Source organism: Scyliorhinus torazame, chromosome 12, assembly GCF_047496885.1.
Source record: "Scyliorhinus torazame isolate Kashiwa2021f chromosome 12, sScyTor2.1, whole genome shotgun sequence".
NCBI classification, from domain to species: Eukaryota; Metazoa; Chordata; class Chondrichthyes; order Carcharhiniformes; family Scyliorhinidae; genus Scyliorhinus; species Scyliorhinus torazame.
Window position 1 is genome coordinate 62,271,132 of NC_092718.1, and position 19,807 is coordinate 62,290,938.

The following is a 19,807-nucleotide window of genomic DNA, read 5'->3' on the forward strand; positions in this document are numbered from 1 at the left end:
GACAGGAAATGGATGAACCTTCAGGAGATGGAGAGGCCCTAATATAACCAAGTGATTGTGATAGCTGTACATCTCACTGAAGTCTCACTTGCCAAAGCTATTGTGTTATTTGGCAAGATTCAGCATTTATTCCAGGTGTGGAGTCACTAAACAAAGGGAATTAACACGCGGCACAAATTCAATCACAAAAATTATTTCGATCCAAATGGAACCTTCTAATTACACTTAAACTTTATTGTACGGTTCGATCAATATTAAATTAAAATTACTTAAAGAAAAACATTATTGTTGACCTACTATTGGAAGTATTTGTAGTACAGAAATAGGCCATTCGGCCCAACAATTCTATGCTGAGTTTTACGCTCCACACCAACCTCTTCCTAGCTTTTGAACATGACCTGCTGTCTCTTTCTCCTTCATTTACTTAACCTGCCTCAAATTGTCCCAGTGGTCATAGAATCTGCATTCTCACCACTTTCTGGGTAAAGCGGTTTCCCGGGAATTTGAATTATTAGTCACAACCGTAAATTTATGGCTCCTGGTTTTGGTCTCCCCCTCAAGTGAAAACATCTTCTCTGAAACTACTCTATCAAAGCCACTCCCTCTCATTTATTGCCGTCTGCAGCAACACCTTTCACTAAGTAAAATATCCCAACAAAGGAACACTGGACTTAGGAGCAGGAGTGGCCATTCAGCTCACTGAGCCTGCTCCACCATTCAGTAAGGTCGGAGCTGCACTTTCCTGTCTCGCCCTCAAAACCCTTGCCCATCAAAAAGCTAACTCTGCCTGAATAAGTTCAATAACCCAGCCTCCATTTCTTTCTGGGGAAGAGTACTCTATATACTAACGACACTCGGAGAGAAAAAAAAATCTCTATCATAAACAGTAGACCTTTTATTCTCAAACCGTGTCCCTTGGTTCAAGTCCCCCAACAAGTGGAACAATCCTCTGGGTATCCATTCTATCAAGCTCAGGTTCTTATATGCTTCAATAAGATTATATCTCATTCTTCTAAATTGCTGTGGATATGAGCTCTACAACCTTTCCTCATTGGATAAGCTCTTCATCCCATGAATGAGTCAAGTGAGCCTTCTCTGTATTGTTTCCAACACAATTATATCCTCTTTCAAACATAGTGTGGTACCCTGACAGAGCCTAGTTTTGAGCCTGATTAAATTGGATATTTTAATTTAAAGAAGTGGGCTCTTTAAATTGGGCAGTCAAACCTCAGGCTGGCTGTTGGGATTTCAGACTTAACCAAAGTCAAATACACAACCCACAAACCAACTACCAGAAACATGTCCGGTCCTGCCCCGTCAACCACCCATCAGGAGATCATTGCACCCTATTGGGATGCACCGGCCTATTGTCAGTAGCATAGATCAAGCCAGACCCTCGGGCACCCAGAGTTTCTACTGTTACCTTATATGGGGACAGGTTTTGTGCAGACTACACCACCAGAGATGGGACATCTGGGGCAGGCTCAAGTCTCCTACCAGACAGTCATCAACTGGACCATTGGGTGCTGAGACCCCCATCATTGGCAGAAAGCAAGAGGAAATGGCAAAAGGGTGTGAAGGGAGGGGGGATAAAACAGGCACCCAAGGCACATCTGCAGTGAAGACTCCAGGCAGAGGCAATTGAGACCTCTGAGAAGGAAGAAGCTGCCAGCGAGACTCACCTTCGTGACGACGGACCAAAGGGACTCAAGAATCGGACCCACAGTTCAACCAAGCCATCTTTGCGGGTAGTACAACCAAATCTTGATGGTTTCTGGTATTATATATTTGGGGTTAATTTCTGGGTTAATTGTGTGTTTGATAAATATTGTTGTTACACCTGTGTTTGTCCTTTGTTCTCCTCGCTATTAAAAGTCACCCAGGTAAAACTTTGATTAAAATACTGGCCGAAGTATTTGAGGAATTGGACAGATACAACAAAGAGACATCCAAAACTATTCCCGATGTGATCTCATCAACACCCTGTACAACTGGTGTAGAGCTACCCTACTTTTATATCCCTTTCTCCATGCAATAAAGAGCGACATTCTATCTGCCTTCCTAATTACGTGCTGTATCTGCATAATTGTGATTTTTGCACCAGGATACCCAGATCCCTCATTCTGCAATCTCTCTCTAATTAAATAATAAATTTGCTACCTTCTATTCTTCCTGCCAAAGTAGACTAGTTCACATTTTCCCACATTATACTGCATCTGCCAATTCTTTGCCCACTCGCTGAGCTTATCTATATCCCTTTGCAGATTGTCCACCTTCCCTCCACAATTCATTTCATAATCTATCTGGTGTTATTGGCAAATCTAGCTACCATACAGTTGGTCCCTTTATCCAAAACATTGGTGTAAATTGTAGATAGTTCAGGCTCCAGCACTAATCCCTGTGGTACTTGTTATAAAACTGATATAATTTAGGTAACTTATGTTTGTATTTATGTAAGTGTTGGGCATAACCTACAGCTTTAAGTTTAATTTATACTTATGCAGTTTTCTAATAAGAACATTTCAGCTTTATTTTCACTTTTAAACGATGCCTGCATTTTAATAAGGTTTTTATGACTCAAAAACAAACATAGGATATTGAAAAACTGTTGCCTAGCAGCCAGGGCCCCCACAGAGGCAGCAAACGCTGTTTGAGTTCAGTTGAAAGAATATAATCAAGAATTAAGGAGATCTTCATAGAAACTGCTGGAAGAAATATATGAAGGGAGACTGCAGGGAGCAGGTCTCAAGCTAAAGAACACAAAAAGGTACTCAAACCATGGTTGGGACAGAAGGCAGTCCCAGGAAGACTTACTCGTCAAAGGATAAAGAACAGGAATCTGGGGGGGGGGAAAAAAATGATTTTGTTCCATGAGGTTAAGAGTGAGGAGCAGAGTGAGATTCCATGAATACATTTAAAATGCAGGGGAACTTTTTAAGCCAGTACATAGAAGGTCCTACAAGAGAGGTCCTGGACTTAAGGTGAGGTAACAAAGCTGGGTAAGCGGTTGAAGTATCAGTGGGGGAGCATTTTGATGTTAGCGATCATAACTCATTGGATTCAGATTGTTATGGAAAAGGACAAGGATGGGCCTGAAATCAAAGTTCTAAACTGGGGGGAAGGCTGATTTTAATAATATCAATCAAGAAAGCCCAACAATGTCTCTACTTCCTAAGGAAGCTAAAGAAATTTGGCATGTCTGCATCGACTCTCACAAACCTCTACAGATGTGCCATAGAGAGCATCCTATCTGGCTGCAGCACAGCTTGGTACGGCAACTACTCGGCCCAAGATCGCAAGAAACCGCAGAGTGTGGTGAACTCGGCCCAACACATCACACAAAGCTTGCCACCCTCCCATTGATTCTGTCTACACTTACCGCTGCCTAAGGAAGGCAGACAGCATTGTCAGAGACCCCTCACACACAGGCTTTGACCTCTTCCAGACCCTTCCATCAGGCAAAAGATACAGAAGTCTGAAGACCCACACATCTAGACATAGGAACAGCTTCTTCCCCACAGCTACAAGACTCCTCAACGACTCTCCCTCGGCCTGATCTGTTCCCTGTAGGAACACTATTCACAACATTCTATGCTGCTCTCCAATCGCTATTTGTCGATGTACTCTTGTCAATTATACTTTTGTCTACTATGTAGTACGTACTGTGTACATTCCCTTGGCCGCAGAAAAATACTTTTCACTGTACTTTGGTACATGTGACAATAAATATCAATCAATCAATCATATATGATTTGGCCAGAGTGGACTGGAAGCAGACACTTTTAAGTAAATCTGTGACAGAGCAGTGGGATGCATTCAAGAAGGAAATAGGGAGAGTACAGGGCCAACATGTTCCAATCAAGAAAAAGGGTGGGACCAACAAATGCAGTGAACCCTGGAAATTGAGGGATACACAGCATTGGATAAAAAGAAAAAATGAGGTTTATGGCACATATCGAGGGCTAAAAACAGCAGGAGCCCTAGAGGCATATGGAATGTGCAAGAGGGAACTTAAAAAGGAAATTAGGTCCAGGAAGTGGAGGGGAATACTCAGGGGAGGAGAAGAACACCAGGTATCTCTGTATGCGGATAATTTGTTGTTATATGTGGCAGACCCGACGGAGGGGATGCCAGAGATAATGCGGATACTTGGGGAGTTTGGAGATTTCTCAGGGTATAAATTGAACATGGGGAAAAGTGAGTTGTTTGTGGTGCATCCAGGGGAGCAGAGCAGAGAGATAGAGGATTTACCGTTGAGAAAGGTAACAAGGGACTTCCGGTACTTGGGGATCCAGATAGCCAAGAATTGGGGTACATTACACGGGCTTAATTTAACGCGGTTGGTGGAACAGATGGAGGAGGACTTTAAGAGATGGGACACGGTGTCCCTGTCATGGGCAGGTAGGGTGCAGGCGGTTAAAATGGTGGTCCTCCCGAGATTCCTTTTTGTGTTTCAGTGCCTCCCGGTGGTGGTCACGAAGGCTTTTTTCAAAAGAATTGAGAAGAGTATTATGAGTTTTGTGTGGGCCGGGAAGACCCCGAGAGTGAGGAGGGGATTTTTGCAGCGTAGTAGGGACAGGGGGGGGCTGGCACTACCGAGCCTAAGTGAGTACTACTGGGCCGCCAATATCTCAACGGTGTGTAAGTGGATGGGAGAAGAGGAGGGAGCGGCGTGGAAGAGATTGGAGAGAGCGTCCTGCAGGGGGACTAGCCTACAAGCTATGGTGACGGCGCCGTTGCCGTTCTCACCGAAGAAATACACCACAAGCCCGGTGCTGGTGGCCACACTGAAAATCTGGGGGCAGTGGAGACGGCACAGGGGAAAGACGGGAGCCTCGGTGCGGTCCCCGATAAGAAATAACCATAGGTTTGTTCCGGGGAGAATGGATGGGGGATTTGGAGCATGGCAAAGAGCAGGGGTAACACAATTGAGAGATCTGTTCGTAGATGGGACGTTTGCGAGTCTGGGAGCGCTGACGGAAAAATATGGGTTGCCCCAAGGGAATGCATTTCGGTATATGCAACTGAGGGCTTTTGCGAGGCAACAGGTGAGGGAATTCCCGCAGCTCCCGACGCAGGACAGAGTGATCTCAGAGACATGGGTGGGGGACGGTAAGGTGTCAGACATATATAGGGAAATGAGGGACGAGGGGGAGATCATGGTAGATGAGCTGAAAGGGAAATGGGAAGAAGAGCTGGGGGAGGAGATTGAGGAGGGGCTGTGGGCTGATGCCCTAAGTAGGGTAAACTCATCGTCCTCGTGTGCCAGGCTAAGCCTGATACAATTTAAGGTGTTACACAGGGCGCATATGACTGGAGCACGGCTCAGTAAATTTTTTGGAGTAGAGGATAGGTGTGCGAGATGCTCGAGAAGCCCAGCGAATAATACCCACATGTTCTGGTCATGCCCGGCACTACAGGGGTTTTGGGTGGGGGTGGCAAAGGTGCTTTCGAAGGTGGTGGGGGTCCAGGTCGAACCAAGCTGGGGGTTGGCTATATTCGGGTTGCAGAAGAGCCGGGAGTGCAGGAGGCGAGAGAGGCTGATGTTGTGGCCTTTGCGTCCCTAGTAGCCCGGCGCAGGATATTGTTAATGTGGAAGGAAGCCAAGCCCCCGGGTGTGGAGACCTGGATAAATGACATGGCAGGGTTTATAAAGTTGGAACGGATTAAGTTCGTTCTAAGGGGGTCGGCTCAAGGGTTCACCAGGCGGTGGCAACCATTCGTCGAATACCTCACAGAAAGATAGAGGGAATGGAAAAGAAGAAGACAGCAGCAGCAACCCGGGGGGGGGGGGGGGGGGGGGGGGGGGGGGGGGGGAGGAATCAGAAGGACTCTCAGGGATGTTATTGTACATGTATAGGTATTTGGTATATGTAATTGTATGTTGGATTGTTGGATTGTATTTTTGGAGAGTATTTATCTTGGATAAGGCAGTTGCCATTTAGTTTTATTTTTGATTTTGTTCATATATTATTTGTTTACTTGTTTAAAACTGGCCATTGTTATTTATATTGTTTTATTGCTGTGTAAAGGAAACGCTATGTGCTGTTATGTTTGGCCAAAAAAATCTTGAATAAAATATATTTAAAAAAAAAGGAAATTAGGAGAGCAAAAAGGGACACGAAAGGAGACTGCCAGATCAAATAAAGGAAAAACTAAAAGAAGAGTAGGGCCCATTGAGGACCATAGTGGTAATTTGTGTGTGGAGACAGAGGATGTAGGTGGGGTTCTAAATGAATACTTTGTGTCGATGTTCACTAGTGAGGGGGACAATGTGGATATAGAAATCAGGGAGAAGGACTGTGATAAAATTGAAGAAATTAACATAGACAGAGAGGAGGTTCTGCATGGTCTGGCAGGCTTAAAGGTAGACAAATATCCAGGGCCAGAGGAAATGTATCCCAGGTTGTTCAATGAGGCAAGGGAGGAAATAGCAGGGGTGCTGGCAATAATTTTCAAATCTTCTCTAGCCACACGAGAGGTGCCAGAGGACTGGAAGATAGCCAATGTGGTATCGTTATTCAAGAAGGGATAAACCAGGATACTACAGGCCAGTCAGACTAACCTCAGTGCTGGGGAAACAATTGGAAGCAATTCTGAGGGGCAGAATTAATCTGTATTTGTAGAGGCAGGGATTAATCAAGAAACAGTCAGCGTGGTCTTCTTAAGGGGAGGTCATCTCTGACCAACTTGATTGAATTTTTCAAAGAGGTGACCAGGTGTGTAAATGAGGGCGTAGCTTATTTGGACTTCAGCAAGGCTTTTGATAAGGTCCCACATGGGAGACTGATAGTGAAAGTAAAAGCCCATGGGATCCAAGGCAATTTGGCAAATTGGATCCAGAATTGGCTGAGTGGTAGGAAGCCAAAGGTAATGGTCGGCACGGTACCATAGTGGTTAGCACAGTTGGTTCACAGCTCCAGGGTCTCAGGTTCGATTCCTGCCTTGGGCCACTGCCTGTGCGGAGTTGGCACGTTCTCCACGTGTCTGCGTGGGTTTCCTCCGGGTGCTCCGAGTTTCCTCCCAGTCCAAAAATATGCAGGTTGGGTGGATTGGCCACGCTAAAATTGCCCTTAGTGTCCAAAAAAGGGGTGGGGCTATGGGGATAGGATGGAGGTGTCGGTTTAGGTAGGGTTCTCTTTCCAAGGGTCGGTGCAGACTCGATGGGCCGAATGGCCTCCTTCTGCACTGTAGATTCTATGTTCGAGGGGTGTTTTTATGACTGGAAGCCTGTGTCCAGTGGAGTCCCGCAGGGATCAACATTGTTGTTTGCGGTTTATACAAATGATTTAGACATGAATGTAGAAAGGTTGACCGGTAAGTTCACGGACGGTAAATAGTGAGAAGCCTTAGATCGCAGGAGGATATAGTCGGGCTGATCAGTGGCAAATTGAATTCAATCCGGACAAGTGTGAGGTGACACACTTGGGCAGGACAAACAAGGCAAGGGAATACTTGATAAACAGCAGGAACCCAAGAAGCACTGACGATCACGGTATCTTGGTGTGCATGTACACTGGTCCCTTAAAGTAACAGGGCAGGTAGTTACAGTGGTTGAGAAGACATATGGTATACTTGCCTTTATTCGCCGAGGCGTAGAGTTTAAGAGCAAGAACTTTGGGTGGCATGGTAGCACAGTGGTTAGCACTGTTGCTTAACAGCTCCAGGGTCAATTCTCGGCTTGGATGACTGTCTGTGCGGAGTCTGCACGTTCTCCTCGTGTCTGCGTGGGTTTCTTCTGGGTGCTCTGGTTTCCCATGCTAAATCGCCCTTAGTGTCCAAAAAAGCTAGGTGCAGTTACTGGGTTGTGGGGATAGAGTGGAGATGTGGGCTTAAGTGGGGTGCTCTTTCCAAGGGCGGGTGCAGACCCGATGGGCCGAATAGCCTCCTTCCGCACTGTAAATTCTATGTATAAAATGTTGGTTAGGCCACAGCAAGAGTATTGTGTGCAGTTCTGGAATGCACATTATAGGAGGTATGTGATAGAACTGGAAAGTGTGCAGAGGAGATTTACCAGGATGTTTCCTGGGCTGGAGAGCTTTAGTTATGAAGAGAGATTGGATAGACTGGTGTTGTTTTCCTTGGAGCAGAGGAAACTGCGAGGGGACATGATTGAGATGTATAAAATTATGAGGAGCATAGATAGAACGGACAGGAAGAAACATTTCCCCTTGGTGGCGAGATCAATGATCAGGGGGCACAGATTCAAGATAAGGGGCAGGAGGTTTAGAGCGATGTGAAGAAAAACCTTTTCACCCAGAGGGTGGTGGGAGTCTGGAACATACTACCTGAAAGGGTGGTGGAGGCAGAGACCCTCATAACATTTAAGAAGTATTTAGATGTGCACTTGTGATGCCAAGGTATACAAGGCTATGGGCCAAGTGCTTGAAAATGGGATTAGAATAGTGGGGTGGTTGTTTTTACCGCCGCAGACGCGATGGACCGAAGGGCTTTTTCTGTATGACACAATGACTAATGTTTGCTGTTTAAATTAGAGGCAGAAATAGTGATATTGAGCATAGGCAGAATGGAAGACAATTAATAGGCAGTGGCACAGTTGGAGATTATGGTGGAAGCAGTAGTCTGATTAGAGCACTCAACTTTATGCAGCACATAGAACATGAAGGGGTTTCCTTCACATTCTGGAGTCACTAATCCACCTGCTTATTGTAGCCTCTGTATTCATTAACCTTTCTGTCTCATCAACTTGAGATACTGCCTCCTGAGAGAAAGATTATCAGCTTGATCTTGTAATTTTACCCCTTCTTACGCTGTTTGATTCTTCAACTGATCACACACTTGTACCTTTTAAGCTCTCGTGACGTTAGCTACCGACGGATTATACGGAACTAGCCATCATTGAGAGTGTGTGCGCGCGCAGGGGAAGGAAGAGATGATCAGATAATACAAGTGAGACAAGGTCAGAGGGAAAACGTCAGTGTTTGCAAGTTTTTAGAACACACCAAGATTTATGAGAGAACACAGGAAAATGGACAGGAAGCATTTCAAGGCTGCCCAGGATAATTCAATTTCTTTGGTTAAAAGCTGCAATCAGCAACCATGAACAAACTGCGAGGCAGCCAACACCAAGTATTCGGGCTTATTCAGATGGATAGGGTTTCCTCTCTCCCAGCTCCCCAATGCTAGAGGTTATATCCAACATCCTAACCAAAGCCAACACATAACTGTAAAATTCCTGCTGGCACTCCAGAGGTTCTGTGCTCAGTTTACTTCGGCACATTAAATAGTCATTGGTATCCTGGAGTGAGTTTGCATGGGCTAGACTAGAACATACAGTGCAGAAGGAGGCCATTCGGCCTATCGAGTCTGCACCGACCCACTTGAGCCCTCACTTCCACCCTATCCCCGTAACCCAATAATCCCTCCTAACCTTTTTTGGACACTAAGGGCAATTTAGCCAATCCACCTAGCTTGCACGTCTTTGGACTGTGGGAGGAAACCGGAGCACCCGGCGGAAACCCACGCACACACGGGGAGAATGTGCAGACTCCGCACAGTGACCCAGCGGGGAATCGAACCTGGGACCCTGGCGCTGTGAAGCCACAGTGCTATCTACTTGTGCTACCGTGCTGCCCTAGAGGGGAAAATTTCATCCCATCTGACAAGTAGTAGGTATGTGAGGTGAAAGGGCAGAGTTCTACCCACTATACACACTAGTCACTACTGCTGAAGGTTTACATTTTCTTGATGTCAGATTATGGAAATAATGCAAAATAATCACACCCCCCATGGCTAGAATAACAATTTTTCCAAATTAATCAGCGAAATTGATAGTTTTAATTAAATAAAACTACCGTAAAAATTCTCATCGCAAATACCTTATTGTGAAATTATATTTATAGTTTCATAATAAATTTAAGCCTCTTCTGGTCTTTAAATTGAATTTCCATAAATGTTTATAATGAGCATGCTGTAGTACAATGTGGATAATTATATGAATTTACAAAGCAGAATATGTCTTTCATTTCTTGTATTTAAAGAATTACTATCACCTGAAATTCAAAAGCAAATGTAGATGTTCACAATCAGGATATGAGCATTACTAGCAAAACTGGTTTTTAACACCCATCCCTTGTTGCGCATGAGGAATTAGTGAGGAACCAGCTTTTTGACCCACTTGCAGTCCTTATTGTGAAAGTAACCCGATGGTGCTATTAGGTACAGTGTTCCATGATATTGACCTATCATCAATGAAGCAATGACAATGTATTTAAAAGTCAAGATAGATCTTGCCGATGGAGACTCCCTTGATTGAGAAATTGTTTCCTTGGATTGGAAAATTGCCAATGACACTCCATTATTTAAGAGTAAGAGTGATAAACTAAGAAACTATAGACTCATTGTCTGGTGTCTATTGTGGGAAGGTTACCAGAATCTGTAATTAGGAACAGTAATTGAGCATTTGGATGAACATGAACCAATCAGGGAGAGATCTTGCATGGACTTGTAAAGGGCAAGTCATGTTTAAAGAAATTAATTGAATATTTTGAGGAGGTAATTAATGTGGTAAGTGAAGGCGTATCCATGGATATTATTTATATGAACTTCCAAAAGGCATTTGTGAACAAAAATGAGAGCTCCTGGAATTGGAGGAAACATATTGGCTTCTCCTGAATGACCCAGCTCTAATTTTAAGGTTATGCCCCCTTGTTCTGGTCCCCCCATCAGAAGAAATAACTTCTCACTATCTACCGTATCAGATCATCTGAGATACCACAATTAGATCACTCCTTAATATTCTGTACTTGAGGCATTAGAAGCTTCTTCTATGGAGCCCGTCAGGAAAATTTAACCCCTTTTACCCCAGGATCATTTGGTGATTCTGCACTGCACCCATTCTGGAGGCTACTTAACCAGTAGGGATAGGACACGATAAACACATTGCAACTGTGTTCCACAGTCCAGTTTAGCCACCCATACAGTTTTAAAAAGTACAGAGAAATTGAGCAAACATTTAGGGCAATATTTACACTATTAAGTAAATAAGAGTGAATCTTCTGAGCAGCATGACTTGAAAAGGAGGTCCTTTATGCAAACTCAGCAAAGGAACATTTAGTGGAGAAAAGAACCTGACTCTAAGTCTAGGATATAAACCCCAGCAGTTAACAACTCAATAAACTGAACCACTTCCATGTATGCAACCCCATGACCTCTTAGATAACGGAGAAATCAGCTTCAACAAAACCTCACTCTGCTGGAAGCAAATGCTAAACACAAACCATTGCAAGTTTTGACAAGAGCTACATTCCAAGTACTTAATTGCTACCTTAACTTATTCCTTAGCAACTGCTTAAAGAGTAACAGTGAACCTTTCAAGGTCTTGTATGGAGCCATGCGATAGTGCTGAACACAGCACTAACATGACCAAACATCCGTGCACCAAAGTAAACAGAGACAATTGCTATTGGTTTGGCTTTATTAGTCGCATTACATATACACCACAAAAATGACATTTGTACCTTCTGCTCTCTGTTTTAACGTGCAATGTCAATAGTCAAAAATGACAGAAGATACGCACAACAGAAAAAGATTAAAGATTTGTTAAGTGCATTGTGTTTGTAATATCAGATGAAATACAAATCGCCCTGCCACAATACTGCAAATTTAACTTTTACAGAGACACACACACATCAAAACATTCGATAACCCCTTTAGTGTTGCCTTGAAACACAGGGCTCATGATCCTCAAATGAGTTCTATTTTAAAACCAGTGGCTACAGAAACAAAGGGAAATTCATTAGTAAACATCTGAAATGAAGTAAGGAAGGCTTTGTGTTGAGTCTTCGCATATTCTATATGATATATGAATATCTAGGAACTATGCATTTGTGCCATTTTAATAGACAAATTATAGTTGCATTAAAAATTAAAGAATGCAGGTTAAAATCTATATACATAAATACTGTTAAAAATAGCTAGATTATAATATCAGATATAATATGCATTTGGATTATGAATCCATTTACACTAGAAAATTGTGAGAAAGATTACAGTAATTATATTTTGCCAGGGGGGTTTGTACATTTGGCATGATACATTATCGAAACAGCCTGTGTAGTATGAAGAAGAATTGCCTTCTTCGGTCAACAAATAGTTTGTACAAAGGTTTAATTTTTAATGGTTAGAAATAACAAAAACACAACAGGGGTAAAACTCAAATTCAATGAAGCTGCAGCAAATTATCTTTTATATATCTCACCCACGCCTAGTATTCGTCCCCACCCAATGTTTCTTCTCAATGAAATCGATGGAAAAGATCATACAGAACAGGCAATAGTCAGTTCATACTCATTGAAGTTGGATTTTACCCCAATATTAATGCTTAATCCAGCACAAATTGTGTAATTAACACAGCTCTACACTTTCTTTAAAGAAAGCTATTCGAATTGTTCCTATACTAAAACTTTTCTGCACAAATTACATTTACAACTATACTGACTCGATAAACACTTTCCTAAGTGGAGCTAAATTTCTTCCCCAAATTAAAAGTATTTAGGTAATTGGTACTGCAGTATACAAAAATAACAGCACTTTAGCAGAAATTAGAATGCTACATTACTTGAAATTACATCAAAAATACTTACAAAATGCTGAAAATACAGAATATTTCCTAAAACAGCGAGTTCACTGACACTTCTAATACAACTATTTACATTTACACTTCTACTATTTACCTCAGCACTTAGAGCCTTTTTTCTAAAGTAACCTGCAGAAGCGTGAACACTAGACAGCTTTGACATGTTACACTCAACATTTGCTAGGCTTTATGGATTTCTCAAAGAAAACATCAACTTGACATTGGTGCTTCAATTAACTCCAAGAAGAATCTTTAGCGTAATACTGAAAGCTGTTTAAACAACAATTATTCTACATTAACACTTTTAAGGTGAAGATCCTTCTCTGGGCATTGGTTCTCTTAACTAGATCAAAGTGGTATTTGCACTGCTTAAGTTTTGTGATTAACTGAGGAAAAGCTGCATTTGCATATTGCATTTTAGAATTAGAGATTTCTTCATGATCCTTCACCTCCATTTGGGGCAGAATAAGAAACAGCTACGGTTAAACTAGTTATCACTCAGAACGACTCCTCTGTACCGAGCAGCCGCAAAAACAAAACCAAACCATAATATCTCACAAAAGGCTTCCCATTATCTTGCATTTACAATGAGGCCCCATTATTGGTTTCACTGTTAAAACCAACATTTGTTGTTCATCCCTAATTAACAATCAACCACATTGCTGTGGGTCTGCAGTCACATGTAGGCCAGACCAAGTAAGGACGGCAGGTTTCCTTCCCTAAAGGACATCAGTGAACCCGATGGGTATTTATGACAATCAATGATATTTTAATCGTTACAGATACTAGCTTTCAATTCTAGAATTTTAATTAATTGAATTTAAATTCCAGCAGCTGTGGTGGGTTTTGAACCCATTCCCACAGAGCATTAGCTCAGACGGAGGTGGACTTGCAATGAAACACACCTTGCCCGGGCACAGGGCCCGACCATTGTGGCCATCAATCAGAGCCTGATAGTTCTGCATTTTCTGATTGGTCGAGTCCTCTTAGAGCTGGACTCGATTGGTCACGTCCCCTTAAGAGTCGCATCTTACTCAATCCCCAATTAAAACCCCTTGGCTTGGATCACTATGCGCACTGACAACAGATGGGGTGGCACGGTGGTTAGCACTGCTGGCTCACAGCACCAGGGACGTGGTTCATTTCCCACCTTGGGTGACTGCGTGAAGTTTGAAAGTTCTCGTGGGTTTCCTCCGGGTGCTCTGGTTTCCTCCCAAAGTCCAAAAATGTGAGGGTTGGGTGGATTGGCCATGCTAAATTTCCCCTTAGTGTCCAAAGATGTGATGGTTAGGTGATGTTACAGGGATAGGGCTGAGTGGGCCTAGGTAGGGTACATTTTCGGAGGGTTGGTGTCGGCTCAATGGGCCGAATGGCTTTTTTCTGCAATGTAGGGATTCCATGGAAGATGGGAAGGTATAGGTGGTGGAAACTCCCAGCGAGATTTCAGAAGGGAAATTCCAGCAACCCAGGTGGCAAAATGTTGTGGACCATCTATTGCCAATTCTGACTCTGGTTTCCATGTTCCTGTCCAGCCTGCTGCAGTCCTTTCTGTGCTGCCCTGTCCCCTTAAGTCACTGAGCCAGGAGGGCCATGAGTGTCCAGCTTCAGCCCAGCCTGATTCTCTATTCGATGAGCTGTTAAGGGGCGGGCAAGCAGCCTCTTTCTGCTCCAACAGTTTACCATGAAGTCTTGGCTCTGTGACGAGATGGAGCAGCTCTTTCACTCTTTGGCTTTGTTTAGGGTGGACAGACAGGGTGACTGGACAAGGTTCATTCCCCTTCCCGGGGTGGGGGAGGGGTGCTACTATCAACCAACGCTGGTTTATGAAGGAAGGGGTGAGCAGGATCCCAGTCAGAGAGGGCAGGGGCCGTGGGTCTCTCTTCATTCCACCTGGTTAAACCTGATTCAAATTCAACATCAACTTTATTCTCAGTTTTCCTCACCTTGTGCTCTCTACAGGAAAACGCTATTAATATCTAAACACCGGCCTCTGTTTTAACACTGTGTGGATCTAGTGACCCAATCATTCCAAATAATATGTCTTTGCACAATTGGACTCGCATCTCTAAACAACTTCTCCTAAAAATGAAGGTTCATACTACTTTTGCTTTGGGAAAGAATACTTAAATAATTATCTTTAAAATGGGAAATTCGGGCAGCACAGTGGTGCGGTGGTTAGCATTGCTGCCTCACGCCGCCGAGGTCCCAGGTTCGATCCCGGCCCCGGGTTACTGTCTCTGTGGAGTTTGACCATTCTCCCGTGTTTGCGTGGGGTTCACCCCCACAACCCAAAGTTGTGCAGGGTAGGTGGATTGGCCATGCTAAGTTGTCCCTTAATTAGAAAAAATTAACTGGGTACTCTAAATTTATTTTAAAAAATCTTTAAAATGGGAAAAAACAGAATTTGATTTTAAAGATTTCACTTTTTAACACAAAATGGATTTTTTACAAACTATTTTCAAAAAGCTGATTTTTTTTTCTCTGCATCTTTATTGTAGCCTGGCTTGAATTTAGACACATAAGTGAGCGTCTACCAACACAAGTTAATTTTTAGGAGGCTTTTCAAACTACTTATAAATGTTTACATTGTCACGTTTAGCAATTTTAATGGAAGTGTAAAATACTGATCTGAGTAGACAGCATCCAGTAATTCTTGACAGGGGAACATTGGCTAAAGACCAATATCCTTTTAACATTTGAAATGCAAACCTCATGCAGGGGTGTACACGAATGAAGGTGAACGTGAGACCCCACAAAGTTCAAGTCTGCCACTGAGATCAGGCCTCTAGATCACTAGTCCTACAACAATACTAATACTCCACCATCTCTCCCATTGAATCTTTTGCTTCACCAACCTGTATTGGTTCCTGTTCCTGCAACACCTCAAATCCTTTCATGGCCTCATCCCCTTCCTATCTCTATAACCTCCTCTGGCCTTTAAAGCTCTGAGTTCTCTGTCAATTATGTTATATTACACATCCGTGATTTTAATTACTGCACCAGTGGCAACTTACTCAGTGGTATCGTCACTAGAATACTAATCCAGAGACCCAGCATAATTCTCTGGGGACCCAGGTTCAAATCCCACCATGGTGACATCTGGGGCGGGATTCTCCGACCCCCCGCCGAATTCTCCAGCACCAAAAATTTGGCGGGGGCGGGAATCGCGGCGCGCCGGTCGGTGGGCCCCACCCCCGGCGATTCTCCGGCCTGTGATGGGCCGAAGTCGCGCTGCTGTCATGCCAGTCCCGCCGGCGTGAATCAAGCCACCTACCTTACTGGCAGGACTGGCGTCGCGGGCGGGTTCCGGGGTCCTGGGGTGGGCCGAGCTGGCCCGGAGGGGTGCCCCCACGGTAGCCTGGCCTGCGATCGGGGCCCACCGATCCGCGGGCGGGCCTGTGCCGTGGGGGCACTGTTTTCCTTCCGCCTCGGCCATTGCCTCCGCGATGGCCGATGCAGAAGTGACCCCCCCCCCCCGTGCATGCGCGGGGATGACGTCAGCAGCCGCTGATGCTCCCGCACATGCGTGGACTTCCGCCAGCCGGCGAAGTCCCTTCGGCCCCGGCTGTCGTGGCGCCAAAGGCTTTTCCCGCCGGCTGGCGTGGCACCAAAGGCCTTTCCCCCCGGCCGGTGGCCGCTAACCACTCCGGCGCGGGCTGAGCCCCTCAAGATGAGGGCTTGACCCCCAAAGGTGCGGAGAAATCCGCACCTTTGGGACGGCCCGACGCTGGAGTGGTTCCCGCCACTCCATCCCGCCGGGACCCCCCGCCCCGCCGGGTAGGGGAGAATCCCGGCCCTGAATTCAATAAAACTCTGGAATTAAAAGTCATAAAAACCCATCTGGTTCACTAATGTCTCGTTAGGGAAGGAAATCTGCCGTCCTTACCTGGTCTGGTCTACCTGATCCACAACAATGTGGTTGACTCTTAAATGCGCCCTCGAGGGAAATTAGGCATGGGCACTAAATGTAGGCCCAGCCAGCGACACCCACGTCCCATAAAGAAGACAAAAAATAGATTTGGGACAAATTCTGCACTATCTGCCAAAATGTATTTTTCGAGTTGTTTCAATGTGCATGATTACAATTGTTAGTTTTCTTTGATGCTGGATAGCAAAAGGAAATACGTTTCAAGATTTTACTTCATTGATTTTGGGAGGAACCCGCATCAGAAGTGCGAGAACTTAAAATTATTCTGGCTTTATTTGCCTCTTATTCTATTAGATACAAATAAATTATTCAGAGGGAATTCATGGAACACCATCACCCCCTTGTATATGATTACTAATTAGCAAAACAGTTCATTAGCAGGGTTAGATCCTCCAAACTGGTCAACACATAAACTCAGGCTTGCAAGAAACATGAATCATCTGATCTGACATCTCTCAATCTCACTGTTTCTTTTTCAGATCTCTTGCTATACCTATTCCTTCATTTAGAGCACAATGTATTCACCAGCTAACTGCCAACAACAGAGCGGTATTCTGTTAGGGTTTGTGAATTATTTCCTTAGGTAAAACTTCAGGAAACTGGAAAGTTAAAGTTTTTTTCCTTTAATTGCTAAGGGCTCTCCCCTTGGTCAGCAGATTTTAAATGTATTGACTTGTTTGGCCAAGACTGAATCCTCATCCGCAATATGCTGCTCTAAATTAAACGAGGGAAGGAAAAGTACTGGGATGAAATTATGGTTATTTGATGCCAATCTTGAGTGAAGAGACGTATTTATCTTCTATAATTCATTCCCTCTATAATTTTGAAAACCCTAGTCAAATTGTGGTATGTTTTACATCTTCAGTGCTATCTGAACAAAATTGGAAAAAGGTTTTAAAAGCAGTCATTAAAATTTTCATTTTTGTTTAGAAATAACCTTTTCGAATGCCTGAACGTTTAGAGAATGCAAAGTGGTTGGAAATCGAATGTATTCTTAATTTTCATTAGCTTCACATTGGACCTGTAAATGTGACGAGGCTTTTATACTGCACAAACAATAATAAAGTACTTTTCAGGGAATGGAGTGATTTTAAATATGAATGGATTTAGAGTTCTTTTCAAAGAATCTCTTAAGCAGTTTTACATATTTGGGTTACGAACCAGTTTTTAAGTTACACTTTGACCGAAATGCATTGCAATAATCTGGAGAGTAAATAGTATGAGTTAAGAGGGACCACCGCCATATGCCATTTTTGTCAAAACTATGGCACTGCAGGATCCAATGCCTGACCTAACTTTATTCATTCTTGAATGTAATGCTCGTTTTCTTAGTTCTATTGACACTGATGAATCTAACACACGAATAGCCCTTCCGACATATGTCTGAAAAACACCACTAAGGACTTGGCCAGACTACAGCCACATGTAATACATACCACATGCAATTGTGTCTGCAAGACACTTGACGTTAAGGCATGAATCAAAACATCAAATGGCAACATTTACAATTTTAATGATGAATATAAAAGTGAGCACTTGAAAAATGTAAATGATAAATAGTCTAATACAATCTAGGCATCTTGATTTGATGCCCACATATCTGTCCTTGGCCTGCTGCAAGACTCCAGTGAAATCCAACTCAAACTGGAGAAGCAACATCTCACCTTCCGATTAGGCACATTACAGCCTTCAGGACTAAACACTGAGCTCAACAACTTTAAATTGTGATCGTCCTCCTCCACCTTTACCTTTTCTAAAAAAAATATACCAAACATTTATTTTGTTCCGATGAAAAAAAAACTCCCTCCCCTTCTCCCATTGGGTCATCTGTCACTTGTTCTTAAATTTTGCTGCATCTTATTTGCAATCTCTCCCAATTCCCACTAATCACTGTTTCACGCTCTCTTATATATAATCCAACATATTTATCCCTCCCTTTAGTTCTGAAGAGGGCCATGTGGATTTGAAATGTTAACTCCGTTTTCTCTCCCTACGGATGCTGCCAGTCCTGCGTTTTTCCAGCATTCCCTATTTTTGTTTCAGATTCCAGCTTCCACAGTATTTTGCTATTTCTAAGTGAGATGCACCTCCCTGGTGAGGCATGGGATGTTAGAGAATGGCATTCTCACACTGATCTGCCTGGTAGGGGTGAGAGGAAGGGAAGGGTTTTGTTGGTTCCTCCCTTCCTATCTGGAATCAGTATGATAGTCACTTCCCTCTTTCAAAATGATAAAAAAAATTCCAATGTTGATATTTGACTGGTTTCAGTTTTCAAAAGGTCTGGACTGTGCTGAAACTTGCTGGAGGGATTATCTATATATAATCCAGTGATGAAAGCAATGAACGCTGTGCATTTGAGCAGTCATATCAGATGCAGGAAGAATGGAAATGGTCACTCGCATCAAACAGCTACAGTTGTAAAGTCAAAATATTAATTGTTCGCTGAATATTTCTACAGATCATAGCTGTCACCTGTCCATGAGCAACAAAATATTTTATTTTCAATTTAATTTTCAAGTATTTGCTTATCCAACAAGACTGAAAAAAGTCAGATTATAATTATCCTATTGTTGTCTCACGTGGCTCAGCATTTTTTACACTGCATTGTCCGTTTCTACAGGAGTGTAATTGCTATTAGAGCGGTTACATTTCAAGACAAACGTGTTTTGTTCTAACTGCTAACAGCTGGGGAAAGATAATCCTCTTCCTCACAGGGTAAGGAGGAATGATCGTACAAAGTTTGGTTACACTCTGGTATTCATTATCTGCACATATTGGTCCACCACCTGCCTGCCTGGAATGTATGACATCGTTCTGCTAATGTTACTGAATTGAATCCATTTGGTTTTATTTAAATGGCTCAAGTTTGTTCAAAAGAGTTTCTTCAGCCAAAATCTTTGCTGAAATTATATGCTCACCTATCACTGAGCAACCACTGGTTTATTAGCCATTTATTCAGAAAATGATGGGAACATGCTTAGATCAGCAAAGTCCTCATTGTTGTAATTGCCAGTTCCCTGTGTTGGATCACCAAGCATGGACAACATATCCTGCAAGCAAAAGGTTTTGAAAGAGTTAGATCCTCGTGTAGAAATATTAAACCACATGAAAATGTAACCACAAAAGGCACCCAGAATGAAAGCATGTAACTTACACATGCAGCTAAAAATGAGTTAACATACATGAAAACGCAATTGATGAGGATTAAAAACATTTGCAGACTTATGAAAGACAAAACAACCCCTCTGGAGTTCCTGAACGATTGCACTCATTTTTCTTGC

General features: G+C 43.3%; 1 protein-coding gene across 7 annotated transcripts in view; it reads right to left on the reverse strand.

Annotated features, from left to right (window-relative positions):
- Positions 1–11,419: 11,419 nt before the first annotated feature.
- The window catches only part of arnt2 (aryl-hydrocarbon receptor nuclear translocator 2), a 503,807-nt gene continuing 495,419 nt past the window's right edge, over positions 11,420–19,807 (reverse strand). For all 7 annotated transcript variants that reach the window (XM_072468767.1, XM_072468766.1, XM_072468765.1 and 4 more), the window contains one exon: positions 11,420–19,576. In XM_072468767.1, coding sequence (XP_072324868.1) covers positions 19,478–19,576 — 99 coding nt within the window. In that variant the 3' untranslated portion in view covers positions 11,420–19,477. The remainder of the gene's footprint in view (positions 19,577–19,807) is intronic.